This window comes from Lytechinus pictus, chromosome 15, assembly GCF_037042905.1.
Source record: "Lytechinus pictus isolate F3 Inbred chromosome 15, Lp3.0, whole genome shotgun sequence".
NCBI lineage: Eukaryota > Metazoa > Echinodermata > Echinoidea > Temnopleuroida > Toxopneustidae > Lytechinus > Lytechinus pictus.
This window is the reverse complement of record NC_087259.1, coordinates 20,677,501-20,696,216: the sequence shown is the minus strand read 5'-3', so window position 1 is coordinate 20,696,216 and position 18,716 is coordinate 20,677,501. Positions and strand designations below refer to the sequence as shown.

Sequence of the window (18,716 nt, the reverse complement as noted above, 5' to 3'; positions counted from 1 at the left end):
GGGTTAAACTTGTCCATCTTCTGTGACCAAAATCATCTGCAAACTTTTTGCCCCACTGGTGGAAATGGTCTGCTAATGAACCGTCACAGATTGACTGAAATAAAAATTCACTTTCAAGTAGATCTTGGGGGTCTATAATTATATGAAAAAATAGTTTGAAAATAGATCTAGAGTGGAGTCTGACTTAGGATTATAATGTAATAATGTTTGGTAACTCTTACTCTTCCACATTGTTATTTTTACAGGTGATCCTTGAGCCAATACATCAATATGGCATCAGGCAACCTGGACCAGTGGGTGAAGGACGAGCTCTATGATGTCCTTGGAATCAGTGACAGATACATTGCAGAATTCCTTGTCGGACTTGCCAAGAGGGCGTCTAGCAGCTCAGACTTGGTACAGCAAATCAGGCAGACTGGGACCATTGATATCTCAGATGGTGTGGTCAGGTTTGCAGGAGAACTCTTCAATAAGGTACCAATAACACTTAACCAGAGAAATCTTTATTTTTAGCATTTTATTTGTAGGAAGCATTGATGTCAGAAAGTGAGAAAACACAAACTATTGAATAGTAAACCTCTATCATTTGCAATTTGTAAGTATTATATCTCCTGTTATGACGAACTGGACGGAATCTCCATTTTTTTTTTATCTTGTGGAAAAGGTGCTTTTGAAATTTCAACTACTAGTACTATGATTATTGACCAGTGGGGCTTAAATTCTGGTACTTTCATGGCAAAGTTACTTTTCCCAATGGCCAAGTTTCTTTATTACAGCTCAAATGTGAAAGTTGAAAAAGTACAATGAATGAAATCTTCAAGGCCAATGAGAAGGAAACTGAGGCCAATCAATAGGGCATCCTCAGTTCAATATTCTTGAGACCTGCTAATTATCTAGGACTTTCGATTATCAAGAATTTAGACGGCCCAAAGTGATTTAAGTCAAATTCATGCTGTCAAAATTTTTATCACATTAGTCTGAAGGGTTGCATTACAAACAGATCAAGATGTACAAAGTCTGTACAATTCCTTTTCCCCTTGGCGTATTTTTCCAGATACCGAGGAAGCAGCAAGCTATAAATCCCAATAGACTGAAAGAGAAGCAAGCGAAAGAACAAGAATTGAAGAATAGGTCATACAAGCTCCTTTCGGATGATGAGGAAGAAGAAGAGCAACTGGTTAGAATTGTCAGAGAAAAGGTAATATCTGTATTTGGGTTCTTTTGAGATGTATTGGACATGAGGATCAGCTCCAGAATGATACATACATGTACATGAAATGTGTGGTTTAAATTCTGCTATGACAGTAGTATGAAGATGTAGTTATACTAAGGTTAGTAATGATGATATCGATAGAGATGGTAATGATGATAATTATAATGTTGATGATGTGATAGAAGGTAGTGATGATGATGATGGTGTTAATGATGATGGTGATGATAGTGATAATGGTGATGATGATGATGATGATGATGGTGATGATTGTGGTGTTCATGATGATGGTGTTAATGATGATGGTGATAATGGTGATGATGTTGATGTTGATGATGATGATGGTGATGATGATGTTGATGTTGAGGGTGATGATGCTGGTGGTGGTGATGTTGATCATGGTGATGATGATCATTGTGATGATGAAGATATTGATGATTATGATCATGGTTATGATGGTGGTGGTGGTGATGATGATGATGATGAAGTTGATGATGATGATGATGATGATAATGAATTCAATGATGATGATGATGGTGATGATGGTGATGGTAAAGATGATTATATTAGTGATGGTGATGATTATGATGACAACAATAGTTATAATAGGACTGATGACACTTTTATTAATTGACACAGAGACGGAAGACTACTGGTAAAAAGAGACAGCACATCAGAAAACAGAAACAAGAGAGTAGTGATGAAGATAGCGAGCCAGAACCTAAGAGGTAAGACTGATATCTACTTTGGATATACTTAATAATAAAAACAATAATAATATATAGCATTTAGAGTGCGCCTTCTATCTAGTTTCAGAGGCACAGAGGGAATTATTACACAGAAATGGGAGGAGGGTGGTGTTTTTTTTAATATGATGAGAATAGATATGTCTTAAGGTTGGTTTTGAATGACTATAGACTTGGCATTGTGTATTGTTGAAGAGAGTGCATTCCACAAAGTAGGAGCACTATGAGCAAAAGCTTTTTTTTTCTTTTTTTCTCATTTTAAAGTGTATAGTATAATTATTTCTTCAAGTCTGATCAGATGTATGTCCTTTGCTCTTTCTTATTTTGTAGTGAGATGTGTGCATATTTATCTTTTGTGTTGTATTTTAGGAACAACCCTCTGATTGGGCTTTAGCTTTTGTTTGTCTCCCCACATATTAAAATATCTTGTTACATCTTATAATGTTAGTTTGTGTACTATCATAACGGGGAAATTCACCCTGTTGTCAAATTGGATTTAATAAAAAGAGAAACATGAGAGAAATATCCTAATGAGAGTTTGTTGAAAATCAAATAGGTAAACAGAGATATGTATTTGTTATGTTTTGATATTGTGACATTATATACAAGCAACTCTTTTGCCATAAAAAAAACTTTGGCAAATAAACAAAAACTCTGGCAAACAAAATTATGCCATTGAAAATTACACTTTAAAAACTCTGGCAAAAAATTTGCCAGAGTTTTTTATGGCAAAAGTTTTATGCTACGGGCCCCATTTGTCACATGATATAATTCCATAAAATATTGTTTTCTCTGAATATTGAAATTTGAACCAGGAATAGAAAGCATAGTAATAATCGTAGAACATTTAAAAAATTATGTCATTGCATGACCACTTTCTACAATCAGTTGTTAAAATAAAGCATGATTGATCACTCAGCCTTAAAACTTTCAGTGAAAAATGCACAATTTCATTTGTTCCCAAATCAGGCAAGCTCATATCAAGAAGGAGTCAAGTTCAGAATCTGATAGTACGGAGGATGAAGAGAAGGAGAGGAGGAGGGATTTAGAAGAGAGAGATGCATTCGCTGCCAGATTGAAAAACAAGGATAAAGAACGAACAAGGAAGAAAACTAATAAGAGCAGCAAGAAGGTGGGTAGTTTGATAAATGGTTTGGAATGGAAATAGAGTTTTCTTTACCGGCCAAGTTTACTCCAACATCAAGTCGATTTGCATAAGAGAGAAAAATCAAGAAAGCATTTCAAAATGCTGAAATTTCATTTAATTTTGAAGTGGAATGAGAAAAGTCAGTTAAAAGTTTTGCTTAAATCATGCAAATGGTCATATGCACAACATGGGCAATGGGTAAATGAGGCAGGCGATGATGTATTGTGCACTGGATTTTTCAGTATTTGGACTATTTTGCCAGTTTTTCTTGATTGAATAAATACCATACTACTGCTGCTGCTGCTACTACTACTACTACTACTTGTAAATTTTCAACTTTTAATTTGATATGTTGAAGGGATTATGAAATGCAAATGATTATGATAATAATGATGATATGATAATGAAATAATGATAACGATAGAAACAGTAACAAAAATAAATATGCATAGCACTTTACAAAATACTTAGTTACTAATCTAATTTAGCTCCGGTGATATCTTGGTCAGGCTGGGTTTTAACATAGCTGCATTGATAAGGTGCACGTGCATTCAAGAATTTCTTCTTGTGGGTACCTACTAATTAACCTGGACAGAGAGTGGTTGATGCCAGGAAGTCAAAATCCAGTGACGAGGGTAATAATAATAATAATAATAATAATAATAATAATAATATTCCGCATTTATATAGCGCTTAAAGAGGGTGGATAGTTTTGGTAATTCCTCAAAATCGGCATGTCACCATTCTAATTAATTTGTATATTATATGAATGTGTATGTCCTAAAACAGTCATGATGTGGATGATATGAAATGAAAAGGTGTTTTTCATGATAAATTATGCTCTTACATGTGTGGATTTTACCTTGCCGGGATACCCAGCTTTTTGAAACGTAGCTGCATGCAGACACTCAAAGTGCGCACCACCGCCTCTGCCGTGCGTGTGCTACGCGAGAACGATAATGTAGTCCTCGCTACACAATTGCGTTGTCAATCAGTTTTACCATAGAGCTATTACAGCTCTATGGTTTTACGAAGCTCATAGTCGTAGATACATTGCCGTTTCCAGACTTTCCTTGCATGATTGCATCACATTACAACGAACGGCAGAGCAGACTTTAGATCTAAACAGCCTTGATCGATATTAGGAGTACGTACCTCATTCCTACCTTCCTTGAAGTTTGAACTTGCCCTTGGCTGGGGGCCGCTTGCATATAACAAACCTCGACCGTCCCATCTTCCCCATTAAAAAAATGCAACCACGATATTAGCTGTTGCAAATAAGTATCTGCTCTCTGATTGCTAATATAACACTGGAACAATTTATAAATCAGAATGAATATAACGTACAGCACAGAATTAGAATTGGAAAAACTTCTTTTTTTGGTTCTTCTCCGACTTCCCGCGTATTAGCCTCAGCTCATGTTGTTTCAGATTGACAAAAAGTTTTATTTTACGATTCTAATGATTCAAAAGAAAAGAAAGGAAAATGAAACCAACAGAAAGAACCCTTACATTCAAAGAAAATTCCAAGATTGTGCATCCTGTTTATGTTTTGGAAATGCATTGATTTAATTCTCACTAAAATGATATATAAACAGTCTTTGGGTTAATTGTGTCTGAATTCGTAGACTAGTACAGTGTGCACGTTGGATGTATGTTCTGTGTATGCAGTAGGACTGGCCGGGAATTTCATTCACTTGTGCGTGGGTGTACGGTATGAGTGTGTGTGTTTGTGTTGAATAGTGCGTGTGGAGACGTTACGTAATAAGGTCAACAGATACATTGCATGCAATGATCTTGTATACCGGGCCTCCTAAAGGTCATGAAGAGTTCAGTTCACTGGTCATGTACATGGAGAGATCCTGCGTGTCCCGAGATAATTTGATTCAATCGAAACCATGGGCCTAGTATACAGCTCAGCATGCCGAGTTTCAGAAAACTGGCTATCCTATGGAATAAGTAATTTATTGGATAAAGTTCTGTAAATAATGTTATTCAGTTTGATCGTATATCTTTCCATAATATGGCCATTTCACATGGTAATAACCACTATCTCACTAACTAAATAGGCCTACCAAAAGAACAATAAAAATAATAATGTGGGTCGGGTGTAACGTCGATATAGGGCCTCGATATCATTATATATATTTCCCCATAATTTTATTTTTTTCCTGAATATGTGGAATAACCGCTGAGGATTATATCTATGGTTCAGTCAAGTTGGTCCTTATTTTCAAATCTCTAATTGAAATATAATTCAAACAAGCCAGGGGGGCGGTGGGGGCGGTCGCCCCCCCCCCCAAAAAAAACGTCCCCAAAAAGAAAAAAAGAGAAAAAAGAGAGGAGAAAAGGAAAAGGGAAGGGAGGAAAGGGAAGAAAGGTAGCTTTGAGTTTTTTTTTCTTTTTATTCTTTTTTTTTCTCAAAAGAGAAACTCCTTCACTCTTGCTCTAGATTTATATATGAATTTTGCTTCCGCGCTGCGCGCGGTTAAATGACAATATTGAAGATCTCCATTGTTCCCCCCACCCTTTCTCTAACCCTGTTTTTCCACCTCAGCTATATATGTGTTTCTTGCCGGGTAATTAAAGTTCAAATGTATACATTAGGGCATGGTTAGGCCGAAGTATATGAAGTTATCTTTTTTTTTAATTGATCGCGTAACTTCTGGTCGGGTCGGCTCCGGTTGGGTGAAATCTTTATATCAATTTCTGCCGTCACCTCCATAAAGTCAACTTCTCCCGCTTTTCAGCTCATTACTAAACAACCATAATTTTTGGGGCAAACAGGTTCCTAATTTAAAAAGAGGAAGGTATAAAATTCGTATCTTATTAAATAAAAAAGTACAATATTTTTTATCAAATTCTATTAAACTTCATGTCATTTCCCTGCACATTCATCTCCTGTCCTGTTTTGCGCCCTCAGTTTGAAATTTTGAATGACACCAAAGTTTCTTTATAATTCAAAATGAAGCGCTTCAGGATAAGTCAAAGAAATTAGGTATCCTTTTTATATAATTTCAATAAATCACAGAAGTTTCAACTTTTTGCGCACTATTTTCCTTGTAATGAAGTTCAATAATCTTAGAAAATTAATTGAATTAGAGCCGATCGGGTATTGGAGATATCTGCATTTGATGAAACGTCTGCCCTTTGAAATTTCAGAGTTTCGTTGTTCTGCGCGGGGAGGAATATCTTCCTCCCGGCATATACACTTCTTCTCCTCTGTTTTGCGAGTTAAAGATATGCACTGTCGCTAAATTGTTTGTAATCAAATCTGATCTTTCCAAGGGAAGTATCCAATATGTGTTTGAGAATACCGTTTTCTCGGGACCCTTTTCATGGCAAAAAATTGATAAAACGCTTTAGTTTCCGCGCTTCGCGCGGGGTTATTATCATTTTAATTTCCTCCATTGTATTCCTTTTTTGTGCGTTCACAATCTTTTTTGAAAACAATGTTCAAAATCACAATATAGTCAACTGAATTGGAGCTGATATATAGGTACTAAAGACAAGAGAGACGGCTCCTTTTCATTTTAATTTATGAAACACCAAAAGCTTCGCAAGGGAGGGGGAAACTCCCCCTCCCTGCACCCACCCCCTAGGGAGCGCGCTTCGCGCGCTCCCTAAGTGTTGGCACGCTTCGCGTGCATTTACCGCCCCCTCCAAAATGAAATCCTGGCTACGCGGTTGGTAGTGATCGAGGGACATCATCAACTCTCATTTGCATAATACTGAGTTGTGCATATAACTATTTTGTGAAAAATATAGGCTATGTGAAATTTGGAAATGCCATACTGATTTACTCATTTTTACATCAAATTTTGATGAATTTTTCAAAATTATGCTTGTTGGATTTTTTTCTATTGATTCAAATCAACATTTTTTTTTCTGGGGTGGACTTGACCTTTAATTAAACATTGAACTGTGGGAGAGATGCAAAAAAAATGGCAGGGACAATGATTTACAAGCCAAGCGCTGATCGATTTTCAAGTCATTATCAGAAAAAGGAGGTGAAAGAACGGGAAGGGGAAAAAATGCAATGAAAGAAAGAAATTATATAGAGAAAGAAAGAACGTAGGGGAGGGGGGTTGGGTGGGGATCGAGCTGCATGGGAACGAGTCGTTGGGAATTTGTCTAGTCTGACAAACTTTATTATTGCAATTCTTTGTTTCTAACTTGACAACCAAACGATACACGTCCCTCATGAATAACCGGATATATATTGTCACTCGGACTGTTATGAGTGAGAGAAAAGCAAAAAAAACCCAAAACAAACATGTTGCGATATCGGCCTAAATTAATTGCATCATAATTCATAGTGCATTGAAGTAATATTATTTCTTCACACACACTTTCTTGTGAAAATGCCTATTTGTTCAACTGCATGGCCTATCCCTTCCCCAATAGGCCTACCCCCCCCCCCCAACCTCACCAGTAGCATAGGGTTGACAAAATAATACTGCACGAGCAAGTATTTGGCCTTCGGCTGTATAAAACGTGTAATTTTTGTTTGTCAACGAAACAAAGTACGAATCTCTTGTAATGAAAAGATCTCTGACTTCATAATTTTATAAAGTCAAAACTTATTCCCAAAATATTTTATGAATGTGAGAAAGACCAGCGGTCGAGAATACAGCATATACGCCAGTTTTCCCAAATTTTTCTTTCCACATGTAAATTGGCGGATCAGGGCTGGGGGCGACCAAGGTATATTTTGAAAATTGCTCATAGACATACATTTTTATTTATTTACTTTAATAATTGTATGCATTTATTCATTCATTCATGCATGGTCATTTATCATATATTCTGTTTCATTTCCCCAGTGTAAGAGAGTCTTGCACAATAGAGCTAAATGTACGAAAATTGCCATTATAAAATATGGGCCCGTCTGTTTTGCTGTTTCCACCAATTTTTATTTCAAAATCCAAAATGATACATTTTCTTTTGTTCCACGTTCCAATAAATAAAAAATCTTACTTGACATCTAACACGAAACGAGTGACCATTTTTTAACTTTCTTCACAACGTAAAATTTTATAAGAATCTTTTTACTATAATTGGCGACCTTGCCTGACACAGTCCAATTCGATATTGCCATAAACTATATAAATCGCTCTTGTACCATGATTGGTATACCCTGGCCAAATGGCACTGGATGCATGATCAGTTTCAAGTTTCCAATTTGCACCTTTCTAATGAGTCTGAGCAGAAACACAAGTAAAGAACTGTATATAGCTCCTTTATAGAGGCATATTTACAAATGATATGTTGGGTACAGGGGCGGATCCAGCTTCGCTGATATGGGGGGGGGGGGGATTTTTCAGTCACATTTTCCACAATCGGCCGCTCGAAGTTGATTTATGTATGTTTATTTGAATGGGTAGTCCATTAGCTGTATTCCTATAAATCAACATAAATATTTAATAATCTCATAAGCCTTATATAAATAGTTCGAGCGCGAAGCGCGAGCTAATTTTGTATTTGAAATTTTAACATTCTGGGCAATGTTTGTGAGCCTGAACGAATCGTGTATATATGCAACTAAATAATTACTGCGAAGCGTGAACAGAAATTTTAAATATACGTTTTGATCTGATCGAAAAGGAACCATGCACCTGTCAAGGACGTCCTGCAGTTAGCCATGAATGCGTTGCATATTTCAACAATCAAATAGAAGTACATTTTTACCTAAAGAAGGGAAATTCTAAGCTTTTTTGTAAACGTAAACAGGATATGTATATCACTGAACTATTGATGCGAGGGCGAAGCGCGAGCGTAAAAAAAAGAGATTTAGACTAAAACGGGACACATCATTCATGTTTTGTAAATAATGAAAAGGATGAGTAATTTGGGATCTTTCTAGATTAATAACATGAATAATGCGAGCGCGGATCCAGGGCGAAGTTCCCGGGTCCCTCTAGGAGTGGGGAAAATAAAAAAAGGGAAAAGAGAGGAGAAAAAAAGGAGGAAAAGAGGAGGAAGACAAATGAAAAAAATAAGGTGAGAAGAAGACTTGGAAAATACAAAAAAAATAAGAATCTTTCATATCACTATATGAATTTTTCGCTCGCACTTGCATGTTTAATATCGAGATACAAATAATCCTCAATGGGCTGATATGGAGCTTAAAATATCACGTTGCTTGATTTACAAATTGATTTTTTTTAATGTGCAGCCGTAGTCCGTTTATGGTCTGATCGAGTATCAATGCAGCTCGCGCTACGCGCTCGCATTATTTGTCAAGTACCCAATCTCTAGTCTTCATATTTACAATAAATTCTCAAAATATTCTTATTCAGGTCTGATTGTCAAAACATATCAGCTCTGATTGTCAAAACCTATCAGCTAGCGCTGCGCGCTCTCATTTCGATTGGTTAGTTATTTATCTCTATAACAAACTATTTAAAATCCCTTTTCATGACAATTTATTTAAAAAAAATCGGTTCGTGATTTGCGCTCGCATTAATTGTTAAAGATATATCAACCAATGCCTTCTATTCATAAATAGAAAAATACTTAGAATATCCAGTTTTCAGAAATTGATATTAACAAATTTCTCGCTCTTATTGGGCTTATTAGAGTAATAAATAAGATAATAACAATAACATTTCATGAATTGCTAATAACTATATTGTCTTTTTTTATAATTGAAAGAATTTTCATCTCGCGCTTGGGGACACTTAATAGGTAGATAATTTCTATTTTCATATGACAAAATGTCCTTAGAATGTTCCCGTCCTAGGTCAGAATAATTTCCGAAAAATATCCGCTCGAGCTTCGCGCTTGAATCATTTATTGAGTGCGATCCACATCCAGTCAGTTTCATTTTCAGTGTTTGAAATAGTTTTCAGATTAGAATTCTGCTCGCACTTCCCGCTCGCATTACGTAGGAAGATGCCTAATTACCCATCTTCACGCCTTACAAAACATGTCCCGTTTTTAGCTCTAAATCTTAATTTTCCCCATCGCGCTTATCGCTCGTATTGTCTAGTTATATACCTATTCAGTTCAGGATAAATGCTTAGAATGTCAATTTTCTTGTTGGAATGTAAAAAATGTTCAGCCCGCACTTCGCGCTCGCATTATTCCATTCTTGAAATAGGCCATCATAATTATATAGGCCTATGTATCGTCTTCATGGCTACTACAATCAGAACAGGTCCCTTGTTTATCAGGCCAGAATATATATGAAAAAAAAATCTGCTCGTGCTTCGTATTTGCAGTATAGTTATTAGTTAGATGTTTTATTTTCAGGACAAAATATGACATTTACGAAAAATTTTAACTCGCGCATCACTCGCACTATATTGAATAGTACGTATAGGATTATACATTTCAGGGGTCGCGGAAGCGAGGGGGGGCTCCAGCCCCTGCTTTTTTCCATAACCGTGTTCAAAAAAGTAAAAATGACCATTTGATTGTGATTTTTTGCATGGTCACCCCCCCAAAAAAAAAAAAACATTTGACTCAGCCCCCCCTCACTTTGAAAACCATTCTGCGGCCCCTGCATTTATGTTGTTTTATAAGAATAAAGCTGACTGTTAGGTCTACACCTTCAAAGAAAGAAACAAACAAAAATCAACTCAGAGCGGTCGATCGTGGAAAATAATGGGTGAAAAATCCCCCCCCCCCCCATATTCGTGATATTGGCCGCGAAATTGATCTGCCTCTGCTATCATGTTAGCTCGTTCCATTCTTATTTCCTGTTTCCCTTGCCTCATTTGTTCTTTCTTTTCCTTTACTTGTTATCCTCTTTTTTTTACCTTTCCCTTTCTTCTTTTCTCCCTTTTCCCACTTCCAAATTAATTTCCCTTCCCCAATGCATGCGCTGAAATATGACGTGAAAGACATGAACACATCGTACACGCAAAACTGTGTATGAACAGAATGCATAGAGTTGGATAAAGCGTGAGAGAATGTCAGGCCGAAGCGCCGAGCTGAGCGAGCGTGACCAATGTCCATCGCATCGCATCGCATGCAGCATGCAGTATAATGTATCTCGCAGTTTCAAGAACCATGAACCAATCTTGTCGCACGTGGAAATTTGTAGCCAAAATTTTGACAGACTCATCTCTAATACGTTTTCATGAACGTCAAAATAAACTACTGTAACATGTGAACTACAGGTTGGAGGGACAGCATAAGGGGTAAGTTAGTCCACATTTTTTAAAATAATTATCTAACCCATCTAACAAAAATTCAACGGTTTCCTGTGCTCCTCGCCGAACTCGCTGGGGGAGAAACTCGACTGAGGCCATGCTAAAACTAAGAACAATGATCGACGAGCGGGTACACGGAATTAGCAGACTACGCTCGCAGGGATATTTCGGTTTGCTAAAAGTGGAACGGCTAGTGATCAACTAACAGGGGGAAAAATCAGTCGTGGACGAAAGTGGGCGCTATATAAGTGCGCATAAATTCAGCGAACTGTCTTTGAAATTCAGCCGAGGAGAATGATTTTATTTCTCGGAGTTTATTTAAAATTTAATATTTCCAAGAAGAAATTCTGTCAATTTCGCATTGAATCATCATCAGCAATCGTTATTCAATAGGAAAGATCCATTCAACTGGAATTTTTGTATCCTTTACCAACACTATCCACGAGCTTTAATACATCGGAACGACGTCTGTAAGCGCTTTACAGACATATTATTACCCCGGTCATCGGATCCTTGCATGCCCGCATACAATGTATGCACCTTCTCCACTCCCTGGGGAGCATTCCAACAAGAGTTCCAAGACTCAATTGCTAGGCATACTACATATAGGCTTTCACATCCTACCGGGTACCCATTTAACACCTGGGTGGAGAGTGGCAAAGTGTGGATTAACGCCTTGCCAAAGGACGCTAGGCCATGGTGGGATTCGAACACACGACCCTCTGATTACAAGGCGAGAGTCAGAACCGCTAAACCACGACGCTTCCACTAATAGGGAGTTTTTGCTCAGCAGCATACAAAGGATTCAAGAACATGTAATGAAAATGCCTGTCAAATGACAAGGGACAGCTGGGAGGTCTTTGCCAAAAATTGGTGAACCGGTGCAGCAGTTTCGTCTTGAGTTTCGCGGCTGATTGCAATAAAGGCTTTTTGTCCAGAGTCAAAGACTAAACTGCTGGTTTGATTCAAGAATTTTTGACAAAGACTTCTTGGTTGTTCTTTGTCATGTTGGGCAATTGACAATACATTTCCCTCTTCTTGAATCCTGTGCTAAAACTCACAAATGATATATCCGAAGCGCATAGAGATGTCGTTCCACTGTGAGAAACGCTTTATAAACGCAGAATATTATAGTTACTATTAACTCATGATCATCATGTAAAGACAAAAATTTTACCAACTTCATCTTGTATTGGTTTCCAGGACTTGGCCGAGGCCAAGCGAAGACTGGAAAAGGCGGAGGAGGACCGGAGGATGATAGTACCAGACCTGAGGAAGGAGTCCCGTCAGAAGTACCTGAAGATGAGGAGAGAGGATAAGCTGAAGGAGTTAGAAGCCGATATTCATGATGAGGAATATCTCTTTGCACAGGAAAGGTAAGAATTTAAGGGCTTATTGCATTTTTATGCCTTCACCCACCAAAGATGGTTGGTGGAGGTTCGGGATGATTGTGCTGTTTCCTGTTCTTGTTCTCGTGGTAACTCGGAAACTATTTGGAAGATCATGTATTTTCTATCATGTGTGCTAACAGGCATGATAATGATCTAATTAATTTTGGGGTGTCAAGGTCAAAGTTCAAGATCATGGTGGTCATTACATGGCTGAAAATGGCCCATCCTCGCAATAACTAAGGGGGGGGGTGGTTATGAGGGTGTCAGTACCCCCTTGACTATCAGATTGTGATTGTTACAGAGCTCAAGCCAGGCATTTTGCAATGTTGTTAATGAGGGGGAAATAGACATAGGTCAGTTTATAACTGAAATGGATTGTACTCTGAAATGAGAAAGGATAAAGCCACAGATATCCATGGCATTGATTATTTATTAAAGGATTTTTTTTTCTGTTTGTATTAGTTAAAACTTGTTTCCTTCTTTTTCTTTACTGTGGTATTTGACTAGACAAATGTTTTGTGCATAAGCAAAGCAATCTGGTACACTGTATGTTTAGCATAAGTATCAATTTGAGTATTATTAAAAATATTTGATATAAGTGAACTTTGTTAAATTATACAGTAGATATTGGTTTATATTAAAAAATATCTCTAAAGGTGCTTGTAAATTTGATAAAAGAGAGAATCTTGTTAAATCTCATCGGGATTTGTAATTGATTTAATTCAATTTCTACTCAATATTATCTTAAGTCACATCCCTTGAATACACAGTTTGAATTAATATCAAGTTTAGAATCTAGTCAATCACAGTTCTGTATGTGTGGAAGAGCCGTGGTGTAGTGGTTCTGACTCTCGCCTTGTGAACAGATGGTCGTCTGTTCGAATCCCACCGCGGTCTAGCGTCCTTTGGCAAGGCGTTAATCCACACTTTGCCACTCTCGACCCAGGTGCTAAATGGGTACCCGGTAGGATGCGAAAGATATTGTATGTTTGATTTTGCCAGCGCCATAATGAGGCTGCGATGAATGCAAGGAATGCTTTCCAGGGAGTGGAAATTGTGCACTTTTCGTGCGGGATTGAAATGAATCCAATGACCGGGGTAATAATATGCTGTAACGCGCTTTGAGCCATTCTGGGAAAAGCGCTATATAAAAATTGGCTATTATTATTATTATTATTATTATTATGATATATAATTCAATGTTATTCCAAGAAGTGTATTTACTCCCTCTAAAAATAAAAAAATAATGAAAATATGATGAAATATTAAATATTTGCCAATATCCTATCAAAATAAATGCAATTCATAGAATTATTGCATGATGTTCTTAATTTGCCCCTCATCAAGCCACTCATTGATTTGATTGTTTTTTTTCATTTCCAGTTTAACAGAGCGGGAGAGAAAAGAGATGAAGTATAAGAAGACTGTGCTGGATCTTGCTAAGGAGCACAAAAGTGCAGGAGAGAAAGAAAGAGAAGGAAGATACTATATGCCAAAAGACGATGAGGTATGAATAAATTGTTAGGCCCCGTTATTTTTTAATTGTTTGGTAATCATTCCCGCCTGCTTCCATTTTGTGCCTTCACCTCTTTTTGTGTGTCTTTGATCTCTATTAGTGGAAAACACAAGAAAAGGGACCAATGAAGTTGAATCATTTTTTTCTTCAATTTTATGGGAATGTGAAAGTGAGGTTTGAATGTGAGCTATCTGCCTGCTACATTTTATAAAGTATTATCTGTCTGAAAGTATCCACATCGAAGGTACATCTATAGTACCCTATTGATGTTGCGGAATGTTAATTGTGGGTGCAGTGCGCATATTTGGGGGGTCAGAAAAAAAAAGTTCATCTTTTTTTAGGGGAAAAATTGGACTATGTGTGATGTCGGCAAGGAAAAAAAATATTTCATGGGAAACGTTTTGACAAAACTTTTTGTTTTCTTCTTGTGCACACTCTCAATGCAACCACCTTCGACAAGAGATATAATACTTGATATCCCCTCTTCCTTTGAAAGAAAATCAAGGAGTAATTAATTCTGCAGAGCCTAAGTGGTTCAAGTTCATTTTATTTAACCAATATAAAATACAAAATGAATAGAAAGAAGTATGAGGTAAAATGGTAAGGACCAAATAGAAGCTGTAGCTTATTAAAGGGGAATCCAGCCTTGGCCATAAAATGATGTGTTGGGACGGACAAAAATAAATTAAACAGAATGGTGAAAGTTTGAAAGAAATCGGACAAGCAATAAGAAAGTTATAGCTGCTTTAAAATTGAGATCACTAATACTATGTAGATTTCAAATTGGCAACTGGGTAAGTAAATTATGACAAGGGGCAAGGACAACTTTCCCATAGGCCATGTACTTTATTATCAGGGATTTGTGGTTTTCTCCTAAGTGCCCATTCCCCTTGGGCAGTAATCTAAATATAACCCAGGTAGTATATTGTTTTATGTCCTCATGGAAGAAAAATATAATTTGAAATAAAACTTTTGGGAAAAATGACATTTTAGCCATAATATGAATTGGAGTACATGGAAAAGTAGTCCTTGCCTTACATCACAATGACATCACATATGCGGCCAATTTGAAGTCTCCATGGGTATAGTGATTACCAATATTTACAACTTTTAAAAATTCATAACTTTCTTGTTGTTTGTCCAATATTGTTCAAACTTTCACCTATCAACTTGTCTGATTTTTCTCTTCCTTACAAAAACAAGTTTTTATTTGGGTTGGATTCCCCTTTAAGATTGGTTACTGTAGCGATTGGATCTTTATGATGAATTAATAATAATAATAATAATAGCTGGATTTATAAAGCACTTTTTGCCTGAGGATACAAAGCGCTGCTATTATTTACCCGGGCTTTAGCTCGAGCTACCATCACGGGCGCTCAGTGCATTCAAGGAAATAATCCTGCTGGGTACCCATTCACCTCACCTGGGTCGAGTGCAGCGCAGTGTGGATAAATTTCTTGCTGAAGGAAAACACGCCATGGCTAGGATTCGAACCCACCGTCCTCTGTTTGAAAGGCGAGAGTCAGAACCACTAGACCAAGTAATATAATGAATATGGAGGTCTTGTTTCATAAAGACTTGTTATGGTAACATATGCATAACAAGCTTGCTGTCAGCCAATCAAATTGATCATTTTGGTAGCCTTAAGTTGTTATTGAAAATTTGTTATTGCAACAAGTTTTATGAAACGGTCCCTGAAGAACTAACCAAAACAAACAAACAATATTTGACATATATGGGATTAAAGCCATTGTTAAAATAAAATCAGTGTGCAGTGAACGTCAAACCAAGAAACTCATGTATTATGCTTTTTTTTATGCTTCCCACTTGTAACAGAAACAATCAGAGCGTTATGTGGAACCCGTGGGAGAGGAAGGAGCAGCGAACTATGAACAGAAGAGATGGGAGGATGAACATGTTCTTAAAGGGGAGATGCACTTTGGAGCTAAAGATGCTAAGCAAAGGCACAAGGTCAGTAAAGTCTCTTATCCCAGTTGTTTTGCTTATGGGCTATTCCATAAAATAATCAACCTTTTTGTACGTCCGACCCCCATTTTTCTCAATTCTTCACTTAATAAAATGACCAAATCATGGTCCTTTGACAGCATTACAGACTGTCAAAAGAACAAGAAATCAGAGACAGAAAATTTCATGAAGGTCCCACATATAGGGGGTCGAACGCACATATTTTATGGAATTGCCCATATTACTTTGGTGAAAGTAGGCAAAGCCCAATAGCATGACTCAGAATTTGATGGTGGTGTCCAACGTATCCACTTATAATGTGTTGTCTGATCTATCATGCCTCAGTCACACTTTGTGAAGCCGACTGCACACCGACAGTAGCTGTTACATTATTAACAATGACAGACCAGCAGTCGGTGTGCAGTTGGTTTTCCTTGATGTGACTGAAGCATAAGGCTGCTGAGCTTGGTTGTATATTTGTGCATGATTACCTCTTAGGTGGATTCGATTTATCAATTTTCAATTATTGTTATTTGTTGTTGTTTTTGCAGCAAAAGGAATATGATCTAGTGGTCGATGACTTTGAAGAGATTGAGTTTGTCGCTGCGTTCACTGCACCTGGAACCATCAAAGAGGTTTGACATTATATTCTTAACTGTTGTATTCTAAAATTATGCTTTTTGTTTTTTATTTATCTATTTATGTGTTTATGTACATGTATGTATTCATTTATTTATCAACCATTGTGAATTCTGAGGAAAGAAATTGAACTATTCAGAGCTCTTATTTTAGAAAGTTTATCATCCCACCTTTTCAAATCAGAAAGGACTGGAGGTCTGTAAAAGCGCCCAAACCAAAAGGAAAATGGCCGTATAACATGAATAATTAATTCCTTCCCTGGTTTAGAGTGATGATGAAGATGATGATGAGCCTAAGATGTCGGCTTCGGAGAGGAAGAAACAATCCATTCAGGAGGTTAGGAGGAGTCTTCCAATCTATCCATTCCGTGATGATCTGATCTCGGCTATCAAGGATCATCAAGTCCTGATTATAGAGGGCGAGACGGGATCAGGAAAGACCACACAGATCACACAGTATCTGCATGAGGCCGTAAGTCAACTCAATCTCTGTTTTATGAAGCAATTGATCAGTTTTAATCCATACAGTGATCATTCTGTCTTGGCTTGATTCAATAATTTGTTGATTGTCATTTACTTTCCGAGGGATAAATTTCTCATATGGCTTAATACGAATAATGGAAATATGATGTTAAGTTTGGACTCCATTTTCTCAAAATAAGTTTCGCATTTTTTTCCTGCTATTTGTTACCTTGACATCTGTTGAGAAAGGCTGCAAAAAAGGACACTAGAAAATGGTATTTTTCAACAGATTCTGAAATAAGGAACCGTTTAAGGGATCAACTTCCTTTTACCGGCTGGAAACTGTTACACAAATTGATCATTAAAAATTGATTTGTAGAATTGATTGCACATAATTACCAATAACATCAACTTTCAAATCAGCCCAACAATCAGTTGTACTTTGTGTAACAGGGCCGATATGTATTCACATTGGCTCGTATTCTGTACTCAGGTTTAAATTAAACCCTGGTTTAAAGTTCTGGTTTAAGTATGGAGAGCCAATTGGGGGACAAATCGTTAACAGTACACATCCAATTCATTAACTCATTTGACACTCAAATTGTTCACAATTGTCTGGGAATGATAACTGAAGGATTTTTCTTCATTATGAAAGCAAAAGGAAACAAAATAGTAAACAAAAGAAATATACGATATAAACAGAATTTTTGGCTCCCTATAAATTTAGCACAGAGTTAGACCGTGGTCAAAGTTAAACCTGACTTCAGAATACGGGCCATTGTGTCTTGAGGTGGTGATCTCATATTTCTCATTAAATTTTTTTCTTCCAGGGATTTACCAAGAAAGGAATGAAGATTGGTTGCACCCAACCCAGGAGGGTTGCTGCTATGAGCGTAGCTGCAAGAGTTGCAGAAGAGATGGGCATCAAACTTGGCAATGAGGTGATAATTATATGATAATGTTGATGATGTTTGATTTTATTGATTGTCTGAATCATTTCTGCGGTTTAAAACATAATACAAAATGAAACATAAAAAGTATGTGAACTCGTTTTCATGTACAAGCAATTTACGTTCAAATACAGGAAAAATATATTGGAAAAACCTTCTTTAAACCCCCCCCCCCATGAACAATTAATCCATGAATATAAATCATGTATGAAGAAAACCATCATGAGCAGATTGCTTGATGTCGATTGTGGTGATGATGATGATGGTGATGATGATGATGATGATGATGGTGATGGTGATTGCAGACTTTGTAATTATAATGACTGACAGTATAGGTGATGATGATGATGATGATGATGATGATGGTGATGATGATGATGATGGTGATGATGATGATGATGATGATGATGATGATGATGGTGATTGCAGACTTTGTAATTGTAATGACTGACAGTATAGGTGATGATGATGAAGATGATGATGATGATGATGATGTTGATGATGATGATGATGATGATGAAGATGATGA

The 18,716-nt window shown here is 37.0% G+C and overlaps 1 protein-coding gene across 1 annotated transcript in view; it reads left to right on the top strand.

The window, feature by feature from the left end:
• Nucleotides 1-249: 249 nt before the first annotated feature.
• Nucleotides 250-18,716, top strand: part of LOC129277423 (pre-mRNA-splicing factor ATP-dependent RNA helicase DHX16-like) — a 30,426-nt gene continuing 11,959 nt past the window's right edge. The window contains exons 1-10 of the mRNA XM_064110208.1: nucleotides 250-474; nucleotides 1,055-1,198; nucleotides 1,850-1,938; nucleotides 2,926-3,088; nucleotides 12,469-12,641; nucleotides 14,040-14,163; nucleotides 16,009-16,143; nucleotides 16,689-16,772; nucleotides 17,044-17,247; nucleotides 18,068-18,178. Coding sequence (XP_063966278.1) covers nucleotides 271-474; nucleotides 1,055-1,198; nucleotides 1,850-1,938; nucleotides 2,926-3,088; nucleotides 12,469-12,641; nucleotides 14,040-14,163; nucleotides 16,009-16,143; nucleotides 16,689-16,772; nucleotides 17,044-17,247; nucleotides 18,068-18,178 — 1,431 coding nt within the window. The 5' untranslated portion in view covers nucleotides 250-270. The remainder of the gene's footprint in view (nucleotides 475-1,054; nucleotides 1,199-1,849; nucleotides 1,939-2,925; nucleotides 3,089-12,468; nucleotides 12,642-14,039; nucleotides 14,164-16,008; nucleotides 16,144-16,688; nucleotides 16,773-17,043; nucleotides 17,248-18,067; nucleotides 18,179-18,716) is intronic.